Source organism: Pseudopodoces humilis, chromosome 4, assembly GCF_049639895.1.
Source record: "Pseudopodoces humilis isolate 2021_Gansu_Grassland_sample_001 chromosome 4, ASM4963989v1, whole genome shotgun sequence".
Taxonomy (NCBI): Eukaryota; Metazoa; Chordata; class Aves; order Passeriformes; family Paridae; genus Pseudopodoces; species Pseudopodoces humilis.
The window spans coordinates 76,799,832-76,820,061 of record NC_142203.1 but is presented as its reverse complement, the minus strand read 5'-3'; the positions used below and the strand labels follow the sequence as shown (position 1 = coordinate 76,820,061).

At 48.2% G+C, this 20,230-nt stretch overlaps 1 protein-coding gene and 1 long non-coding RNA gene across 2 annotated transcripts; one reads left to right on the top strand and one right to left on the bottom strand.

The window, feature by feature from the left end:
- Nucleotides 1–78: 78 nt before the first annotated feature.
- LOC106628427 (uncharacterized) lies at nucleotides 79–1,681 on the top strand. The gene is made up of 3 exons (XR_001331813.2): nucleotides 79–156; nucleotides 753–894; nucleotides 1,603–1,681. It is a non-coding gene; the product is annotated as an uncharacterized LOC106628427 (long non-coding RNA).
- On the bottom strand, nucleotides 1,640–19,298 carry LOC102114616 (tetraspanin-36-like). Its single transcript, XM_005528065.3, has 7 exons — nucleotides 19,174–19,298; nucleotides 7,014–7,205; nucleotides 6,092–6,166; nucleotides 5,547–5,642; nucleotides 4,788–4,940; nucleotides 3,756–3,839; nucleotides 1,640–2,928 (listed from the first exon to the last, which is right to left on the bottom strand). The coding sequence occupies exons 1-7, from the start codon at nucleotides 19,231–19,233 to the stop codon at nucleotides 2,842–2,844; spliced, it is 747 nt and encodes a 248-aa protein (XP_005528122.1). The 5' UTR covers nucleotides 19,234–19,298; the 3' UTR covers nucleotides 1,640–2,841.
- Nucleotides 19,299–20,230: the final 932 nt, after the last annotated feature.

The following is a 20,230-nucleotide window of genomic DNA, read 5'->3' as shown; positions in this document are numbered from 1 at the left end:
CGGGCAGGGCGCGTGCGCGCTGAGGGGAGCGCGAGGGACGGGCGGAAAGGGCGGAGCGGGGGCAGCGCTGGGGTAAAAGCGGGCCGGGAAGGGAGGGAGCGGCGCTGAGGGGAGAGAGGGGCGGAATGCGCGGCGCTAAAGGAGCCTGTAGGCCAGGTGAGGGTCGGTCTTTTCTCCCAGGTAGTATCCAGTGATAGGATAAGGGGATATGGTCTCAAGCTGCGCCAGGGGAGGCTCAGGTTGGACTTCAGGAGGAAGTTCCTCGTGGAAAGAAACGGCGTTGTGGCTGCCCATGGAGGGTTCGAGTCCTCACTCCTGGACGTGTCCGAGGAACGCCTGGATATAGCATTCAGTGCTGTGGTCTGGGTGACAAAAGGCTATCAGTGATAGGTTGGGCACGATCTCGGAGGTATTTTCCAACCTTTGTAATTCTGTGAGTCTGGAGGGACTGGGAGGAAGGGCGTAAGGCGGGAGGTCTGAGGGCAGCGGGAGCGCGGAGGGCGTTGTCGATTCTAGCAGCTCTGGGAACACAAACACAGAGTTCACCTTAGAAAAGAGACGTGGTTTATTAAGCGCAGCGTGCAAGGAATACGTTCCCACTAATCAACTTCCCAAAGGGTAAAAAGTTAAATCTGTTGTACAGTAAAATTCACGCGAACACGCCCGCTTACTGCATATTCTCCGCCCACCTAATGCATATTTATTTAGTGACGTAATCAACGCACGACTTGAAAGATTCTTTCCTTCACTAGGCAAACTCCTCTTATACAAGTAATGTCACCTGAGTTAAGTTTACGAAAGGCGAGGAAAAAATTAAAAGACACAAAAGACAGTGGGAGTGGGACGAGAGGCAAGACGAGAACGCTGATCAGAACGGGAAGGGAAGGGCGGAAGGTGCGGTACTGCTGAGGGAAACAGGGCAGAAAGGGCAGGAGCAGGGAAGGGAGCCGGGATGACTGAGGAGGGCGGGAAGGAAGGGCGGAATCGGTTGTGGAGCCAGGCGAGACGGGAGGCGGGGCGGCTGAGGGGAGCGGGAAGGAAGGAGGGGTTGCTGAGGGGAACGGGAAGGAAGGAGGGACGGCTGAGGGGAAGGGGAAGGAAGGAGGGACGGCTGAGGGGAGCGGGAAGGAAGGCGGGATTGCTGAGGGGAGCGGGAAGGAAGGCGGGATTGCTGAGGGGAACGGGAAGGAAGGTGGGATTGCTGAGGGGAAGGGGAAGGAAGGAGGGACGGCTGAGGGAGCGGGAAGGAAGGAGGGATTGCTGAGGGGAAGGGGTAAGAAGGCGGGGCGGCTGAGGGAAACGGGAAGGAAGGGCGGAAGGCGGGATCGCTGAGGGAAGCGGGCGGGAAGGGAAAGCAGGATCCCGGAGGGAGGCGGTAAGGGAGGCCGGGTCGCTGAAGGGAGGCGGGATCCCTGTGGGGAGCGAGAAGGAAGGGCGGGAGGCGGAATTGCTGAGGGGAGCCGGGTGAGAAGGGAACCCGGATCGCTGAACGCAGCAGGAAGGGAACGCAGGATGGCTGAGGGGAGCCGGGCGGGATCTCTCTGAGGCAGCGCCGATAGGCGCCCGCTCCGGTTCTGCCCCTGAGGGCTTTACTCCTTCCAGGGAGTTGTGACAGCATCGACCAACAACTGCCACACCATTTTTCACTTGATTGTATAAATTCAGTTTATTTCAGCTTTTAACAGAAGACAAAGCCCTTAGTAAAAATGCAGTTTTCAACATACACGTGCTCATGCTGGTGTGTCTCCATCGTTACCCATCACTTTCTTTTTTCTCTTGGGGTAGGGATGGAGATAATTAAACAGTTTACACTGATCCCAAGCTAATTTTTTTTCTAATTAGCTACAAATAGATTTATTTTGTTAAGGCTGCTTATGTTTCCAAGGAAGGAATCAGCAGAGTCTCTGTTGCTTTTCCACAATTCCCTGATACATAAAAGCTCACAGTTTCCTCCATTCTCTATCCCCAAAATCCTGAAGAGCTTATAAACAGATTAACATACAAACAAGATAAAGAAGGACTGTATTAAAGCAGGGATGCAATCCAAGGAGTAAGTGGCTGTGTCCAGCAGAATTAAGGAGAACAGAAAATGTGCAAAAGCAGCGCTACAGCAGGTTATTGAAATTGCTTTGTATAAGAATGCATCTTTTTAACATTTCAGTAGAGAAGTGTGGTCAGGGCAGAAATGCAGCACTTATTCCCCCAGGCAAACCACAGAAAAAGGAGGAAGAAAATGTTCAAAAGCCCTGCTTCATAAGGATTTTTTAGTGCCAGTAATTAAAAGATTAAAAACAAACCAAAGAGGGAGAGAGAGTTCTGAGCCCAAAAGCTCAAAACCTGGGGTTTTTATTGTTTGCTGGCTGCTCCAAACAACCACACAAATGCTCATTCTAGACTTTAAACATGGGGTTGTGTCTTGCACTAACAACCTCTGCAGTAAACAGAATTACAGCATGACACAAGAAAGGGGAAAAAAACCCGACGCTGCACAATTAGTTACAGAAAAAACATTACAGATCCCCATGCCTATGAAGAGTATATAAACCTGGCATTCAGAAGTTTCTTTTGTTGTTTAAACAACATCATGAGAATAACCTGGGGTTTGTACAGACAAAACCTGTGGTGCAGACAGATCCTGTGGTCTCCACTAGTTTATTGATTAAAGTATAAAGTTTCTGCTGCATGTTTTTGGGGCAGAAGAAAGTTTCTTTCTGGACCCTACTACACCACCTGGTGCTACCTGCAGTCACAGGTCCAAACTTAGCATAATGTTTCAGAAAGCTGTGGTGTGATCACAAGTCAGTTTCATCATCAGGAAGCAACATTCTTCTTTTCAGTTTATTAAGCAAACACTCCTGAGTAAAGAGGCTGATATCCACTTTCTTCTTTCTTGCAAGTAAGCACACAGACGCTCAGCATGCCGAAGAACTGGAAAAGAGGGAGTGCACAAGAGACTTAGTCCTGCTGTATTTCTGTTTCAGCAGTCAGACTAAACACCTACATAGCAGATGATTTCATCATATTAAAAAAAATTATTTAAAAATACATCTACAGAAAGTGTTATTTTTGCATGCCAATTCCCAGTAACAGTTCCAGCTTGAGTGTTTCTTCTCCGGTTTGTCCCATTAACACATTCACATTAATTACTAGTTATCTTGCCATGGGGAAAATTTCAGTGAAAGGCTAGGATTATTCTGGGATAAAATGAGTTCTCCAAAATACTTAAGTATGCCTTTGGACAAGGAGTGATAGGAATGACTTCCCAGTGCCAGAGGGCAGGCCCAGCTGGGATATTGGGAAGGAATTGCTGGCTGGGAGGGTGGGCAGGCCCTGGCACAGGGTGCCCAGAGCAGCTGGGGCTGTCCCTGGATCCCTGCAGTGTCCAAGGCCAGGCTGGACAGGGCTTGGAAGAACCTGGGGTAGTTGAAGGTGTTCCTGCCCATGGCAGGGGGTTGGGACTGGCTGAGCTTTAAGGTCTCTTCCCATCCAGACCATCCTGGGATTTTCTGACTCAATGATAAATGGGTTCCACTCTGAATTTCCATCCCAAATCCCCTACTATCTTTTGAATCCCTCCCATCATTGTTAGGCAGATGAAACAGAGACAGCTGGAAAAACAAGTGAGGAACTTGTGACTGAGTCTGTTTCAGAGGCAGAAGAAATCTGAGGCTATTAGGACACTGAAGATGAGAAATATCCGAGATCTAAGGGCAGACAGTACTATTTTCCGTGGGGGAAGAGACAGGAATATTTACCTTTACAATGGCAAACCCCAGGATTACAAGCATGGCATAGCTGATAACGCTCTGCAGGACAGACTCCAGCTCCTGTGTACAGCCCTGCCATGAAAGAGAGAGGTAAAAACACATTAAAAGGTGTTCATCCAGATGGAGGTTTTTATTATTTTCCCAACTCTGCCAGGGAATCAGGGCCTGGTAGGTCCTGTTTAACCAGTACTGCAGATCTGAGGAACTCCATTCTTGTCTTTCAGACCTGATGGCTTATTTCCTTCTGCACAAGGAGAGGCACTGACAAACTGCAATTTACTGACATTTGCTGCATCTCAGTTTCCTCTAGCTCAGGTCACTTAAACAAGTGCCCAAAACTCGGAGCCAGAAGGCCATCAATGGTATCTATAAAAGTCAGTTTAGGGCTTATGCCCCAGACAGGAGAGCCTGGGTTAATAGAATCACAATGTTTGGGTTGGAAGGGACTTGAAAGATCATCCAGTGCCACTCCTGCCATGGCAGGGACACCTTCCAGTGTGCCAGGCTGCTCCAAGCCCTGTCCAGCCTGGCCTTGGACACTGCAGGGATCCAGGGGCAGCCCCAGCTGCTCTGGGCACCCTGTGCCAGGGCCTGCCCACCCTCCCAGCCAGCAATTCCTTCCCAATATCCCAGCTGGGCCTGCCCTCTGGCACTGGGAAGCCATTGCCTGTGTGCTGTCCCTGCAGGCCTTGTCCCCAGTCCCTGGGCAGCTCTCCTGGAGCCCCTTTAGGCCCTGCCAGGGGCTCTCAGCTCTCCCTGGAGCCTTCTCTTGTGCAGGGGAGCAGCCCCAGCTCTCCCAGGCTGGCTCCAGAGCAGAGGGGCTCCAGCCCTCGGAGCATCATAATCCTCCAGATTCAGCATGATCAATCCCAGATGAGTCTGTTCCCCTGCCCCAGATCTGTTTAAACAACTACAGCTATGGGCACATCCCTAAACTCTGCCTGGCATGCTTCCCTGCACAGTTCCACCTGGCTGAAAATGAACGTGGCCCAACTGTGAAACCGAGCCCCTCATGCTCACCCGTGTGTTGAGCTCCTGCGGCTGATCCAGATGCCCTGTGCAGTTCTTAGCCTCTTGCTGGCAGCAGCTCTGGGGAACACTGTTGTTCCCAGTGGAATTAAACCATTGCGTGGTCGTCCAGTCGCTGTAGTTCTTAACCCCGCAGCAGTGAAGCTACCCAACACAGGACAGTTACACAGAAGTTAATATTATGTAAGATTATACGTATTTATTACTAGTTACATTATATACATATAAGTAGATATGTTCCTATCTGAATTCCCATGTTGAGTTAAACCTCTCTTAGGCATAGTGAGCCAAAGCTGCCACTAGTTTGCAGCAGATTTACAAGCAGTGGTGGCTTCAGGAAAAAAATCACAGACATAATAAATCAGTCTCCCTCACACATTATTGCATCCTTCTTAGTTTATTCTTTGTGAAAGCTCCAAAAGGAAGGTGACAAGTGTCAGGGTAGAGTCTTCCATCATCTCGCTATTTTATGGAGCAGTGTTCTCAGCAGCAGTTATTCATATGTACTTATTTGCTCTGATGCAAATGTCACTCATATCAACCCCATCCCTCACTACATGAACTTCACACCTGGAGCCTGAACACACCAGCTCTGCAAAGTGAGAAGCACCTTCAGCTGCCCTGGAGAATTGGATGCTAAACACAGAGCCAGGTTCCAGGATACTCATCCTCTCCCCTCCTTTCCCAGCCTAAATTCCTTGTTTAGGACCCAACTGTTCTTTTCCAAACAATGCTTAAGTATTTTCTTACATGTTCTTGCAAGTAATCCACAACTGTAGACTCTGGGTTTTTACCATCATACTTCTCAAAGACTGAGCTCATTGTACCTTGCACATCAGTTTTTACCTGTTTAGAGAGAGAAAAACAATGCAGACGGTTTTAATGTGAGAGTTGAGAATTTTATCACGTGGAAATTGCAAAAGATGCATCCCAAAAGTATCCCAAAAAACTGAGGGGGGAAAATTACGAATACGAAAAATCAGGCAATGTTTTAAACAAAATTCAGGTGTCACTTAGCCAGAATCATGTTCCTGGGTAGAAGCTTGCCATCATTGATGGAAAAGCCCTCTGGGAACATCAGCAACTGTTTAATCCTACTCAGAGACTGTTGTGATATCTGCCACATATTTTATATATTCACAGTGTTCCCAACAAAGACATCCCCATTCCCATTTGCTCTGCAGGTTGCAAGACAGGGATGAAGTAAAAAAACCCAGATAAATTGGAATGATAAAACAATGCGAGATCTATTCTTTACTTTTATATTGGGACAGAGATGCTAATTCTTTGTTTACCTTTTCCCTGTACACAAATCCCAGGACAAAAGCGGACACTTCTGCAATGAAGATAATCAGGATAATGGCCAAGAACTGAAAATAAAAAAAGAGAGACAGTAAGAGAGAATCCCACAGCACTTGAATTCAACTGCACAATACACTTCACATTAATTTACAGCAGCAATCACTATCTCTTAATGCCTCTCCAATCGAAATAGTTCCCAGAAAATAATTTAGAATAGAAGAAGCTGTGGCTGCCTCACTCCTGGAATTGTTCAAGGCCAGTTGGGCAGGGTTTGGAGCAACCTGATTGTATTGGTTGGTCTAGTGGAAGCTGTCCCTGCCCATGGAAGAGAGGCTGGAAATGGATGAGTTTTAAGGTCCTTTCCAACCCAAACCTTTTGGGAATTCCTGTGTGTGGCTGATCGTGAACTCTGCCATGACATGACCTGTGTGAAGAGCCCATGGAGCACTTCACAGGATGGATGTCAAAGGGGAGAGCACATGGATAAAACAGCAGCTGAGTTAGGTACACTGTGCACTGCTTGTGGGCTCACATTGCCTTCAGGGCATGACTTGGGGCATGAACTTACTCTAAGTGAAACTTTCTGGATTTTTAAAAGTAATTCTATGAGCAGTCAAGGCATACTTTCAGCACTCAGAGGACTAAAGTCAGCAGAAAACCTGATATACATCTGACTTGTATTTCCTCCTGTTCCTTCACCACCTCACTCCTCAAGACTTGCTGCTTCCCGCACTCATCTTCATTGAGCGAGCTGGGGCAAATCCGAGCAGCTCCGCTGCAGCTGACTCGCACAAACAAGCAGCGCTTCAGCAGTGTGCAGCACAACAACCTTTCACTCTGTCTCACCTCCCGAGGTGCAGCCTAGCACCTCCCCTGCCGGGGGAGGCAGACGACACACACGGACGTGCCACTCACCAGCCCCAGGCCGACCCGAGACTCGCGGAAGGTGGCGCAGCAGCCGAGCAGCCCGATGATGAACATCACCACGGCCACGCAAATAATGATCACAGCTGGCAGCAGCGCGTACTTGTCCTGCAGAAAGTTGTCGTAGCTCTTGTAGGTGTTGATGACGTACGCCCCAACATAGCTGAGGCCTGCAGCTGCCGCCTGAAATGCCATAACGTTATTAGCAGTTATTTATTAAGCCTCTGACCTGGAAACTGATCATGGATTGTTTTCTAATGGTAATTAACAGTAATAGTAGTGGCTACAGTGTGCAAAAAAGTAGATGAAAAAATGCTGCATCTGAAACTATTACCTAATCTAGCCATGCATTCAAACTTGAACATGGAGAAGACGAAACTGACACACTGTATCACTCCCCTGCTAATAAGGCACCACTGAAGCTGAGCCAAAAGGCTGGAGTTTGTAGACCTGCACAAACTGCAGTTTGTAGAACACTCACACTGCCTACCCAGGGTCGAGTACGTCCCACCCAAGGCTGCACTTGCAGGAATCAGATCACCACAGTGAGTTGCTGGTTTGGGGCTTTTTTATTTTCTTTTTTTTGGGGAGGGGGGGGCAGGGGAACTCATCCTCTGCACTCTCATGACAGCATTAATCACTAAGGCAGGCACAAATGCACCTCATCTAAGCAAAACAGAATCCCTCCTTTTCAGGGAAAGAAAAGGAAACAGATTTCTGCAACCTCTAAAATAATCTCTCTCCCAGAGGGATGTTTTGCTGATTGAAGCCAAGGCAGAGTGCACCAGTGGCAGTTGCCCTGGAAACCAAAGACTTTTACCCACTGGACTGGGTACAGCCCTGGAAACACCACCGAAAGACTCAGCCATGCCCTGCCAAACCTCACCGATGCCACAAAAAAATTCTCACAGGCATCAGGATGGCTCATCCACCCTCTGTAATCCTGCAGCACAAGGAAAATTAAGCACCCTCTGTATTGACATTCTGGAAACTTAAGGGAAGCTGTTTTGTTTTCAACAGGTCACAGCAGCATTTCATCACATAGCCTTGGAGCAGCTTGTTGCTTCCCCAGCACTGTGTGTTTTAATTAAATGAAACACTCCTTGCGCTGGAGCTAGGACTTGCTAATTCCTTTACCTTGTTTGGCTCTTTACCCTCCAGCCAGGTCTGCTGCCTGCCCTTCAATTACCTCCAAGTGCAGGAACATCCTTTGTTTTAGACAGCTCCCATCCCATAATCTCACATTCCTGGATGCTGTCTGTACCCCAGAATTAAGTGATGAAGCCAGATATTTAGCACATGACCCGCAAGATCCTGTTGCCCTGGGGCTCAGATACAGGAGGTGGGATATCAGGAAAAGGAACAGGACCACCAATTCTTAACAAATTATTTTTCTTCTGCACATGCACCAGGTTTTCAGATATGCTAATGATTAAAGCGGTTCCTAAAGCTTCCTTTCATTTTTCCTTCCATTGAGGAAAATATCTTTCCTATTTCCCTATCTGCAGGTGGCTGTGGCTTTTTCCTGACGCCCCTTTTTAGGGATGCAGGGAAAGGATGAGACCACTTTACCTCAAAGGGCACCACTGCCTTCTCAGTTCACCACACGAATGAGGTTTTGAGGAGGAGGAACCTCACCTTCTCCTCCAACACTCTGCTCCCAAACTGAAAGTAGGACAGGAGAAGTTCTTGGAATGGCAGCAGCAGTGAAAGTGGAGGTGAGGACACCTCACCTCCTTTGCCTTCAGTGGCACAAAAAGAATGAAGGTGCATGACTCAGAAAGTGTATCCTGTATTTCTGGCCTGGAAGGCTGGATGCACGTGTCTTTGCACCTATTCTTTGTTTTGAAACAGCATCATCTGGGCAAGGAAAGCCATGGAGAGGCAAGCAAAGTGCCAGGGCCTCACCACTATCCCAGGGAACAATTCCTTCCCAATATCCCATCTCACCTCACCCTCTGGCAGTGGGACACCATTCCCCCTGTCACTCTAGTGTCTTGTCCAAAGTCCATCTCCACCATGGTGGAGAAACATTCTTAATTTTTCATGCATACTTCGTTTTCTGTCCATTTCCAGTGTGCTCAACACACAATACGAAGGAAACAGCACAGGACTTGCTAAAGACCAACCAGCTGTGGGGAGCTAAAAAAAACCTTGCTGGGAGTAAAAGGCTGCCATGAATTAAGAAAAAAATAAATTATGAAGCCAATTCACAGAAGGTCCCTAAAGCCAGGACCAGCAAAGCTCCATGACTGCAAGACAAAACCAGAAGGTCTAGTATTAAGTTCAAGGACCTCAAATACAAAACACTTTCACAGTGAGTTTCATTGCAATACTCAGGTTCGCCTCATTTCTGGTCAGAGACAAAACACAGCCTGCAAGAAGTCTGCTAAAATTTCCAAGCTTCTGCTTCCAAGCAGAAAAAGGAAGTGTAATGAGGCAAAACCAGAAGTCTTTGGGAAAAGACTTAAAGGAAGATGATGTTTTACCCCACAGATAATGGCACAACTTCACGCATGATTTTTAGTTCAGTGGGAAGAATCCTGAAGCCTGAAGAGCAGGGTTGCTCAGGGATAGAAGGCATCACAGATAATGATCTCTTCCCTGATTTTTGCAGGTGAGTCCCAGAGACAAATTTTGAAAGCAAAGATGAACAATATTTTAGAACTTAAACCAGAGCCTTTCCCGTAAGCCTTTCCAGAACTGAGGGCGAATTCAAAATCCAGTGCAGAGATTTTTTCACCCCGACATCACAAAACCTACAGCCCATTCTTAGACCTAAGATGATGATGATGATGTACTACGATGTACTTCTCTAGAAGTACAAGTCCTTTGCATTGCAAAAGATGGATCTCAAAGTATGTCTGATTAGATTTCTGTTGGGTCTCAAGGATAAAAACAATCCCACAAACACAAAGGCCAGTTTGAGTGATTACTTTTGAGGAGAAATAGATCAAATACCTCCTTTTTCACAATGAGACAACCACCTTCTCAAACCCATCTAAAATTATACACAAGGGTGCTAGGACTATGCCAAGAAATTCGCACTACAAATGGTTATTGTACTTCACATTTCTTGTCAGTCTCCTGCTTGGCAGCTTACTTGCAGGTAGGTCCAAGTGCCCAGCAGGGCACAGACAGTGACTCAAGGCGGATACAGAAGAAACACCTCCCCTGGGCCTCCAACAGCCAGCACAACACCCACACCTGACCCTGTCCTTCCCACGCAGCCCCAGCTGACTCATCAGGCTGGCAGGAAACTCCAGTTTCTTTACAATGCTCACGACTTCCTTAAGACAAGGTGACGAGATGAGGTGAAAGGAAAATTTGCAAGAAAACCCCTTTTCACAGCTGGGCAACAGAGCTGCAGCCGCCTCTGCTGCCTCACCCACCATGCCTCGCACCCTTCAAGGACCTAACGCCAGAACCACTCAATCTTTCATATCCCACACCCTGTCCAGAAAGCAGAAAAACTATTTGAGCGTGAAAAAGTGAACTTCTTGAGGCTGAGTGAGAAGAAAGCCAAGCTGTGACAGTCACCAGATTTTCCCAGGCTGAGGTTTGGGCAGGGTCTGGGCTCCAAGCTCTTCCATGCTTAGCTGAGCCAGGGAAGCAGGTGCACAGAGTGCACAAAAACAACAAGGGGGGCTCTCAGTCACATAACACAAACACACAGCACTTTGAATATTCAATCCTGCCCATGAAACAGAAGCCTGGGCTGTATCACATAGCAGAACAGGACAGCTGCTGGGAAACACCAGTTTTATGTATTTTTAAAAATACAACAAGCTTCTTACTTTGCATTCCACTTTTGCTATATGCTGATGACCATAAGCACCTACCCTTTTCAGGAGGCTCAAAGCCATGCAAATACTTCATGCCACCTGATCACAGACACAGCAGGAGCTGCTTAAAACTTCCTCTATACCACTGCTCTGAAATACATGCACTTTATATATATATATTTATGTATATATATGTATCTATACACATCTACCTTTCTTTTGCTATCAGGAGGGCAGAACCGGTGCTTTTCCACCTTTACTTCTCTGTTTTCATAAGCCTACCTTATGTGATGACTGAGAACAGAGGTTAGTGTTCATTCACAGTTATTAGCACAGCCTTCCTTGTTCCCTGCCAAACACCAGATAAGGTACAAACTACTGACTGTGATGTTAAAAGGCAGTGTCTGCTGCTTGGAGGATTTGAGGTTCGTTTTAAAAGGTTTCTCCCAGCATCCTCCCATTTCAGAGTGTTGATTCTATGAATCGGTCTGTTTCTGTAAACTGACATAAGACTGGTATAAGGCTTCCTTTTTAAAAGGCTGGAAAATTAAAAATGCAGAGTAACAAAACTGTAGTATTAAAAGGAGAAGCTTAAGAACAGGGCGAATTCACCCCGTGTGTCCAGCAAGATGCAGCCTCTTTACAGTAAAAATTGAGGCTATGAGACTTAAAGACATTTCTCCTTTGTGCAATGGGGCTTTCCCTGAGCCAGCACTAATATCCACCAGAGCACAAAACTCAGACTGGCTGGACTTTGTCCTTTATAATTAACTTTTTATGGGCAAAGACAGGTAAGATAAATAATACCATTTTTCAAGACACAGTAAGAGAAGTTGTCTTCTACAGCAAACTACTGCAAAGACGAATTGGAAGAACTATGAATATCCACACAAACCCTTTCTGAACCACTGCCATCTAATTCATCATTAGACAGCTCACAGAGCTGCCTGAGTTAATTTTAAGGCTCAAATCCCACTTTTTCACCAGTATCTTTGCATAGTCAGGGCTCCTCACCCAGGGCAACACCTGATGCTGCTGTTTTGCCTTCCCATCCAGCACCTATGTTCACTGGGATGCTGTCACCTTTTCACCAGTTTCAGTGGACAGAGTGGGATATGTCACCTTCAATTATTACATTGCCAATTACAATTATTACTACTGAGGTGCCCCCATGCCTCTCATATCTACAATCAGCCCCCAGAAACACTGGTCTCAGTTACAGCTGCCCATTCTCTCCTTAACACAAAAGACACTCCATGTCTTTGTTTTTTTGGCTTTTTTTTTCTGTGTACACGAAGTGTTTTTGATTTACCTTGACAGGTAAATCTTCTGCTTGAAAGGTTTTGCACATTTCCTCCATAAATAATGTATTTTATTACCCAACAGTCAGCTTGCACAGCAAAGGGAATCAGTATCTGGCTCCCTTGCAGATTTATTGTACTACAAGATTTATTCTTCCCATTCACTAACAGAGTTTCAAGTCCTCCCTGGCTGCTGCACTACTCCCTTTTCAGGGAGACAACAGGTTTCCTAGTGACTTTAGAGGAAAAGAAAGGCACTGAGCACCTTTGAGAAAGCTTTCCTCACTTTATCCTCATTTTAACCATTTTAAAACTCCCCTTGGCCGACATGGACCAGGCACTTCCCGGACCTGAGGCTCTCCCTTGGCCCGAGGCAAAGCTGGTTTCTCCCAGCAATGAGTGACCCCATCTCAGCACCTCCCATCCCACATGCACAATTTTCTGTCCCTCTTCCCATCCTGGATTTAAAACTCTGCCAGCTGAAAGGGACTTTCTGGCTTCAGTTACCTTTTCCTACCCTGCTTATGGTATTCATTTCTCTAAATGATAAATCAGGTATTGCCACATTGGTGTTCTCTGGTTTCACCCAGGACAGAGTGTGATGCTGCTTGGTCACTCTCACAGTGACAAAGGTTTCTGATGTTCAGAGGGACCATCCTGTGCTCAGATTGTGCTCACTGGTCCTGTCACTGGGCACACTGACAGCATCATCTGGGCAAGGACAGTCACAGAAGAGCAACAAAGCTGCTCTGGGCACCCTGTGCCAGGGCCTGCCCACCCTCCCAGCCAGCAATTCCTTCCCAATATCCCAGCTGGGCCTGCCCTCTGGCACTGGGAAGCCATTGCCTGTGTGCTGTCCCTGCAGGCCTTGTCCCCAGTCCCTGGGCAGCTCTCCTGGAGCCCCTTTAGGCCCTGCCAGGGGCTCTCAGCTCTCCCTGGAGCCTTCTCTTGTGCAGGGGAGCAGCCCCAGCTCTCCCAGGCTGGCTCCAGAGCAGAGGGGCTCCAGCCCTGGCAGCAGCTGCGTGGCCTCCTCTGGGCTGGCTCCAGCAGCTCCACGTCCTTGTGCTGGAGCCAGGGCTGGAGGCAGGATGGGGTCTCCTGTTAGTATGCAAACTTGCTGTGTTCCCTCAGATCCTCACCTCGTGAAAACACTGATTTACAAAATAATAAAAAATACTGAACTCAGCAAGTTGGTTCTGGATTGGAGCAAAAAGCACCAAAGCTGTGAGCTCCTACCAGGCTGCCCTTGATTCCAGCAGCACCAACAGCCCCTGGAGAAAATTCCTGTTAATCTCAGGTTAGTCATTACCCTCAAACTAAAACCTTCAAATCAGTTTCCTCACGTGAGCTACAGAGGTGGGACAGAGCCCTGACAACTGTTCTGAGCCAACTTAACACCAAGCCACAGCAGACACGTCAAAGTCTGTTACACCAAAATATTCAGCTGGGATTTACAACTGCGGGGCATGTTTCAGCCTGCCTTCAAAACACACCTCAGGCTGTGTGCTGGGTATAGTAGGAATCACTTGCTTTTTCCTTTTCTTTCTCAAATGAAAACAATGAGTAGCTGCCAAAAGGCTCTGAAAACCTATGTCTCTCTTTGAGGAGAAAAAATCCCCAACCCAGACTAACATCTTCCTGCAGTTTTTACATGCTGCAAAACCACACAGTCAGAGGGGTCTCTGGGTGTAGTGGGCTTGTTTTCAAGCTGTTTTAAGTAAATGTCCACTTTAAGAGTTGTTTTAGCACATCTTCTTCTTGTGATAAATGTAACCTTGGATAAAAATTCGTGAAAGAATAAATAAGTATATAACTAGATTTGTAACAATGTAAAAAGTATATAAAATATAGTGTGGCCGAAGAATTTCCCCAAACCCAGCAGTAACTACCCATTCAGGCGGTAACGACCCTAGGCGACGTTCATCAGCCTGAAAGAAAGAGCAGGACACGAACAATTAAGCTAAACAAAGAAAGGAGCTAGGCCGAGATGCCCATCGACTCCACACCGCACTTGGACACTTCACTCTGAGAGCCCAACCGAAGATACAATTGGGAAGCACTCAGAACCTTTCACATGCGAGAGGACTCTGCCCAGTCGTCTATTGATTCAGTTCCACGGTTCCAGGAAATTCATTCAACCAGACATCTAAACTCTTTGTTGAACAGTAACTGCTTGGAGTTTTGGCCTCAGGACACAAAATCCCTATAAAAACCCTGGACAGTCTACCCTCCTTCGTGGATTTGGGTAAATCTGTACCTCCGGGTATAGACGTCTCCCTGTCCACCCAGCGCTGTGCTGATTTATTGTGGTTTTTTTCTCTCGTTGTTTGTGATTGAAATTGTTTTATAATAAATCGCTTTTTATATTAACCCTATTTTGCCACTGCATTTATAACATTCTGTTCCATAAGCCTAATTCCAAGGTTATTTTCCCATCCCTAAAAGCCAACAAATGGTGGGATGTCCTCACAGAGACAGTGTACAGCAGTGCCAAACAAGGAATCCTGCCCCCATCTCTACAACTTCTAATGCTTAAACCCCTGCATTGCAGCTAGGGTGCTGCTGTTAATCACAATCACAGAGGTAACAGGAGGAGGAGAGAGAGAGGAAGAACCCCCATTTTCACTTGTCAGAACCCCCATTTTCACTCGTATTCTCCCCAGATACACAGACTGCAGGGCATGAGCTTGCAGGGAGTGTGACTTCAGCTGAGCATGGATTGATTTTTCAGCCAGTGCCAGGCAGTTTTGGATCTGAGCAGCCTGTTTGGACACAAAACACCCTGTAGTTCAATATTTGCCTTCGGAACCACCCCAGTTTCTCAGTCAGCTGTTCCAGGCTCAGACACCAGACCCTGCAATTGAACCAAGGTGCACCTAAATCACAGCAGAGCTAATCCTAAATCTTGCTAAAGAGGTACCAAAATGGGGCCTCTTGAACCGTTGTAATTACCACACACACTTCCACAACATGGAATCACAGAAATCCAGAATGGTTTGTGTTGGAAGGACCCATAAAGCTCATCCAGCTCCACCCCCTGTCATGGGCAAGGACACCTTTCACTATCCCAGGTTGCTCCAAGTTCTGTCCAGCCTGGTCTGGAACATTTTCACCTCTCTGGGCAACCTATGCCAGTGCCTGAGCACCCTCACAGGAGCAATTCCTTCCCAATATCTGCCCTAAATTTCTCCTCTTTTCAGTATGAAGCCATTCTGCCACCACTACAGCTCCTGATGAAGAATCCTTCTTTGCTTTCTTTGCTTCCTCCATCAGACTCTGGAAGGCTGTTACATGGTCTCCATACAACTTCCTCATTTCCAGGCTGATCACCCTGGCCTTCTCAGCCTGTCAATGTCAGACCTCTGGTTTTGGTGACACCTTTGAAGAGATCAAAGTGTCTTTAGGGATGGATACACAGCCCGGCCATCCAGTAGGTCCTTTCACAGCCACAGGGACTGCTGGGGACAGTCTGGCTGAGGTTGTTTCTCCAAATCTGCATCACTGTCCCAACACTTCCCCTGTGCTGACCACACAGCACCAGCATCTTCATTTTCTTTTAGTCCCTGAGGCCCCTATGCAAAACAGCAGAGCCCATCTTCCTGAAAAGTCAGTTCAGTTCTGCTTCCTGATTTTGGGCAGAAAAATTTAAAACAAGGAAGAACTTTACCCTTTCAAGGCATGCTCAACAGGATCATACTGAAGTGCCCAGCCCTGGCCCAGGCATCAGCCCCATCCTGTGACCACTCTGCATCATGTGGCTGCTCTTCCCTCACCATTCAGAAACGAGCTAGAAATAACAGAATCATAGAATGGCCAGGGTTGGAAGGGACCTTAAAAATCACCCTTGTTCCAGCTCCCAAGGAGCCCCCCCACCTTTCCCTTCCCTTCTTCAATGCAATCTTTGCTATTCAATACATTGTTCACTAAAAGTATCCAGATTTATCTAGGACTTGAGGCTTCAGAGTTAGGCATTCCCAAAGTACTCATACTGGCGTGAGCGATTTAAACCATTCACACACGCAGGAATTTTTCTTCTGGGTAAATTTACACCTTAAAATTACTAAAAATTACATAAAGTGAACCACAGCAATATTGTGATTCCTTGAGCAACCTGGCCTAGTGGAAGGTGTTCCTGTCCATGGCAGGGGGCTGCACTTCATGTCAGCAGATCAAATGCTTCTGTCTCAAATCCCCTGGTCCTGCTAAAGCCTCCTGGACAGTAACTTGTCCTTATGCTTCTCCCTGCTGTAGGGCAAGTAAAGCAAGGAAGCTGGGGACGTGCCCACTTCTGCCTAAAAGTGAATGGGAAATCTGGGCAAACAGGATTTTCACTGCAGGAACACCTAAGTAGCCCATTGGTGGTGAATCAGAATACCTTGAGTTGGAGGGGACCCACAAGGATGATGGAAGCGCATCTCCTAGTCCCCAGGACCACCAGCAGATGCCAAGCACCCTCTGAAGGCAGAGACCTGTTCAGTGACAACGAAGCTGAAGGTGAGCAGAGGCACGGTGCTGGATGCTTTGAGGTTAAAAGCAGCCTGGGAAGCTGTTTACTGCACATTGGACAGAAATACTGGAGCACAGTTCTTCCATCTAGTTTTAAGACTCTCAGTTTCTTCCCTTGGCACAGGAAGTGAATCCCAGCATTTCAGCCCTCTCCTTCAAAAAGAGCATCATTACATCCCACCCAGCCCAGTCATCTCAAAACACATCGCCAAGAACATCATGGTCTGCTCTAACCCTTCCTCTCCCTCTTTTGGGTCCCATGAGATAAACCTGCATCCCCAGTCTTCACCTACAGCAGGCCAACACCCACTTACCAAAACACTTGCACCTAATTAGAAGGTGCTGAAGAGTAGAACAGGAGGTGGGAAGAACTCCCACAGCCTGAAGCACTACCCGTGGTAGCCTTTTAATTAAATAATCTTTAATCACTGAGTTTTTGGGGGGAGTTATGCATGGATCCCTCACCCACAGAATGACCCGCACATACGGTGCTGAGCCTGGTGCTCAGGAGAAAAGCTGTTTTTTCACCTCGTTTAGGAAGCCCCGATTTGTCATTGTGGAAGATCTGACTTCCTCCACTCCTTAGGATAACGATCAGAAATCCAAGAGAGGATTTTTGCCTTTTTAGGATATTCTTAAGTAATAACTTCTGTCAAAGAACCACATCTGCACCATCTGCTGACTACGCAGGTGGTGAATTATTTTCCGTAATCACTTCTGAGCTGGGAAAGATCTGCAGCATGCAGTGTCTGGACATGAATTACTCCTTGGGGAAGGACTCTAATGTTCTTTGCAAATCCTGTGTTTTCACAATCATCTGGAGCCTTGTACTTACAGAGCCCTGACTGTCAGAAGTGTTCTGAAGGAGCATAAAAGAATCAGTCCCTCCATCTCCACCCTCCCAAAACCAGAATTCCAGGTTCTGCAATTCTGCTGCTGGAATGTGATTACCACACATAATGGTGGCAGCAGCATCTAGATGCCACAGGTACTGGGCTGCACAACTCCTACTGGGATAAAAAACAATCCAAAGGCAGCCTTTTTTGGGGTCTGGGTCACCCCAAATTCAGAGGCCATAGACATGAAGGAGGATCTTTACTGACAGTCCACAGATGCAGATGACCCAAGCACGATTAGAGAGCTCTCCTACAGCAGAAGAAAAAGTACCAGAGACATTTCTAGGAGGATATAAGGCTGTTGTTTCATTTTTAAAAAGCCAAGCAATGATGCTAACCTGAGGTATGCCTGATCTGAGGCTCAGGACCTTTCCTCATACAAACAGTGGGATGCTGCAATGCTTCTCTGTGGCTACTTCAAAAACAACAAACAACAAAACAATCATCACAAACCAAGCAGACACGGTGAGATCATGTTATCTGGTGTGTAGCAGTGACTCGGCCTGCAGCTCCATCTGTGCCAGTGGCTCAGGATTCACATGGAGCACATTTAGCAATAAATTGTGCCAGGCTTCCAAAAACAAGGCACAGGACGGAGGGGACGAACTCCTCACCACAGCCAGCAGCAAGTCATGTTTTACAAAACGGCACCACACCCCACGAGGCCCCAGGGATTAATTCGAGCAGTATTCCTTCTTTCGCTTTATTTTTCCTCTCCTCTTGTAGCATCTCTCTTTGGAGAGTTCTGGTTCTCCTCCTCAGGAAGGGCCCCCATTACACCCAGAGGAAGGGGCGCTGCCATGCTGAGCCCCAGCCCGGGCCGAGCAGCTCCAGGCCCTCGCTGTTGCCGGCAGGTTGGAGGCAACCCTGGCAAAACCCCGTCTGGAAAACACCCAGGTGCTACAAGGCAGCCGTGAGCCCCCAGCCCATGGCACCGACAGACGTGAGGTTCGACAGCAGCACACAAGTCCCGGGGCGGCTGATGGTGCTGCTGGGGATTTTCCAAACTTCCCCACGCAGGGGGAATGCCCGAGCCTGCTTACCAGAATAATCCCTAGCTCTTCTGAACAGCCCCAGGCCCTGTTGTCACTGTCACAAGGCAGCCGTGCCCTGAGCCTCCCATGCCAACACCCCCAAACCAGCGAGGGTTAGGCTGAAAAGCATAAAAAACACCCTCATCTTTTCACTTGCTTGTAAATAATTATCGTGGAAGTGATTTGGAAAGCCGTAACTGTGCCAAGGACATAGCTGGAACAAAGTTCTCAGCAGACTTCCTCCCCAAAAATCTCCTCGCCCCAAATATGGAGGAAAGCCCTTATAAAATGTCCTCACTAAGCGGCTCCAATTGCTTCTGATCTCAAAACGTGTTTGCAAACTGTTTTAATTAAAAACACTACTAAAAAGCCGGGTACATTAAAAACACGCCACGAAGAAAAAACAAAACAAAACAAAACAACAAGCTCCGACCTTATTTTTTTTTTTTCTTATAAACTTAAAACCCCTAAATCTCATTGTCCTTTAAAAATACGTATTCAGGCGTTGCTACAGAAATATCCGCACTACCTGCGCACAGGTAAGCCCGGTGCCCGGGAAACCCGGGACGGCGAGCATGTCCCCCTGCCAGAGCCCCCGTTCCCCACCACCCGGGACAGCCCCATGGTACCCAGAAGGCGAGGCTCAGCAGCAGCAGCACGGTCTTGGAGGTGATGACTCCGCAGTCCATGTCGGGCGCAGCTCTGGGGCTGTGCGGCCGCAGCGATCCTGGGCTCCCGGCGGGGCCGCCCCCTGCCCGCCCCTGCCCTGCCCTGCCCGCCCCTGCCCTGCCCTGCCCTGCCCTGCCCGCCCCTGTCCTGCCCTGCCCTGCCCGCCCCTGTCCTGCCCTGCCCTGCCCGCCCCTGCCCTGCCCTGCCCTGCCCTGCCCTGCCCTGCCCTGCCCTGCCCGCCCCTGCCCCCCCACGGGACGCGTTTCCCCGTGGCCAAACAGGCAGATTTACAAGCAGGGGGTGGGGAGTGCCGGGAACAAATGTCAAAGCAAATCACTGTTGACTTCGGCGCGGTTTGGGGGTTTTTTTGGTGCTTCTTTTTTACTTTTCTTCTTTTCTTTTTTTTTTTTTTTTTTTTTCCTAAACTGTTGCAACTTTCCAGCGAAGTTACACTAAGACCTGTGAAAAGCTCTCACTGCAGCACAGAGATTCACATCAGATAGCCTTCCAGCTTTGCTAACCCACAACTTTCTCACCTCTGTCCAGCCTGTCTGTTTTGGTCTGTCTGAAGCCAATCTTCTCAGTCACATGCTCCATGAACAGCAGGAATATGTGGGTCAGTGGTGGGAATACATGGATTCGTGGATCCATGCTGGGTTAACAACTGGGCTCTATGCCCTGGGCTGATCCCCCAGCGTGGGCAGCAGGGGAGGGGGGATTGTGCCCCTGTGCCCCTGTGCTCAGGTGAGACCCCACCTGCAGAGCTGCCCCAGCCCTGGGCAACAACAGCACAAGGACGTGGAGCTGCTGGAGCCAGCCCAGAGGAGGCCACGCAGCTGCTGCCAGGGCTGGAGCCCCTCTGCTCTGGAGCCAGCCTGGGAGAGCTGGGGCTGCTCCCCTGCACAAGAGAAGGCTCCAGGGAGAGCTGAGAGCCCCTGGCAGGGCCTAAAGGGGCTCCAGGAGAGCTGCCCAGGGACTGGGGACAAGGCCTGCAGGGACAGCACCCAGGCAATGGCT